The sequence below is a fragment of the Olea europaea genome, unplaced genomic scaffold (assembly GCF_002742605.1).
Source record: "Olea europaea var. sylvestris unplaced genomic scaffold, O_europaea_v1 scaffold187, whole genome shotgun sequence".
Lineage (NCBI taxonomy): Eukaryota > Viridiplantae > Streptophyta > Magnoliopsida > Lamiales > Oleaceae > Olea > Olea europaea.
This window is the reverse complement of record NW_019236492.1, coordinates 75,031-76,076: the sequence shown is the minus strand read 5'-3', so window position 1 is coordinate 76,076 and position 1,046 is coordinate 75,031. Positions and strand designations below refer to the sequence as shown.

General features: G+C 34.8%; 1 protein-coding gene across 1 annotated transcript; it reads right to left on the bottom strand.

Moving 5' to 3' along the window:
* Positions 1-805, bottom strand: LOC111378777. Its single transcript, XM_023002013.1, has 2 exons — positions 469-805; positions 1-372 (listed from the first exon to the last, which is right to left on the bottom strand). The coding sequence occupies exons 1-2, from the start codon at positions 605-607 to the stop codon at positions 167-169; spliced, it is 345 nt and encodes a 114-aa protein (XP_022857781.1). The 5' UTR covers positions 608-805; the 3' UTR covers positions 1-166.
* Between the last annotated feature and the right edge of the window lie 241 nt (positions 806-1,046).

Genomic DNA, 1,046 nt, shown 5'->3' with positions numbered 1-1,046 from the left:
AAATTTTAACAACTTTCACAATCTTTACAACTTCCCTTCAACAAACAAATTCTACACAAAATAAATTACAAAAATACTGAAGTCGTTAACATGTACATACATGGATGTTCACTGACGCCGGCCACCTACTCCGCCACCAGCCAACCACCATAAACAATAAAAAAAGTTAATTGCACCCCTTAACGTTCCTGTTTTTCAAAATCCCTTTGTACAAAACTTGCCAATTTCTCGGCATCGCCTCCAGATTTTCATCCTCATTCTGGGCCGGCTTCGACAGATGCTTCTTGGATCGTTCTTCATCATTCCATGATAGCTCCACCACTTCATCGGAAAATCTCACTTTCTTCTTTCGCACTTGATCCTTTCCATATTCTGTGCATACACGCATGATTACATAAATTATACTACTATCAATTAAAACCTTAAATTCTATGAAATTAATTCTTTCAAAGAAATAAAAAACAATACCAGCTGCAGTGCCGATCTCGAATTCAATTTTCTTCATGAAATCAGAAAGAAGGCGTTTATGAAGTTGCATGGCAATAAATACAACGCTCCCAGAAACTGCAAAAACTGCCATAAAACCTGTTCCTAAAGAATTCTCCATTTTTCTTCTGCTTGTTTCTCGATCGAGAATATAATCAAAGGGTTTTTAGATGAAAGAGTAAAGGAAGAACCATTTTCTGGATATAAAGATTGTAATAAGGACAAAAGGAAATTGCATTGGCGAAGGTATCAATGTGAAAACAGGAAAAAGGGAAAAGAAAATGCTTTGGGGTTGGTAGAATAGAATACAAAGAATGAATCGTTGTTGAAGAAACCAGAAGTTGTAAATGGAGTTTAATATTGACTTTCTAGATGATCATTGACCTAACTGCCAGTCTGTGAAATTACACGGCTGTCCTTGACAGTTTACACCACATTTTAATTACATTATAGGTCCTTAGGTTTTATTAATTATTAAATTTATATCCTTAACCTTTTTATTATACTCTTTTCTGTAACCTAGGAAACCTTCTCCTTCACAAGATTCATGCAAAAATATT

Excerpts from the sequence above, each read along its gene's own strand:
- LOC111378777 (XM_023002013.1), bottom strand. The coding sequence starts at position 607 with ATGGAGAATTCTTTAGGAACAGGTTTTATGGCAGTTTTTGCAGTTTCT. Across the intron at positions 373-468 it reads CGAGATCGGCACTGCAGCTG|AATATGGAAAGGATCAAGTG; the intron begins GTATTGTTTTTT and ends GTGTATGCACAG.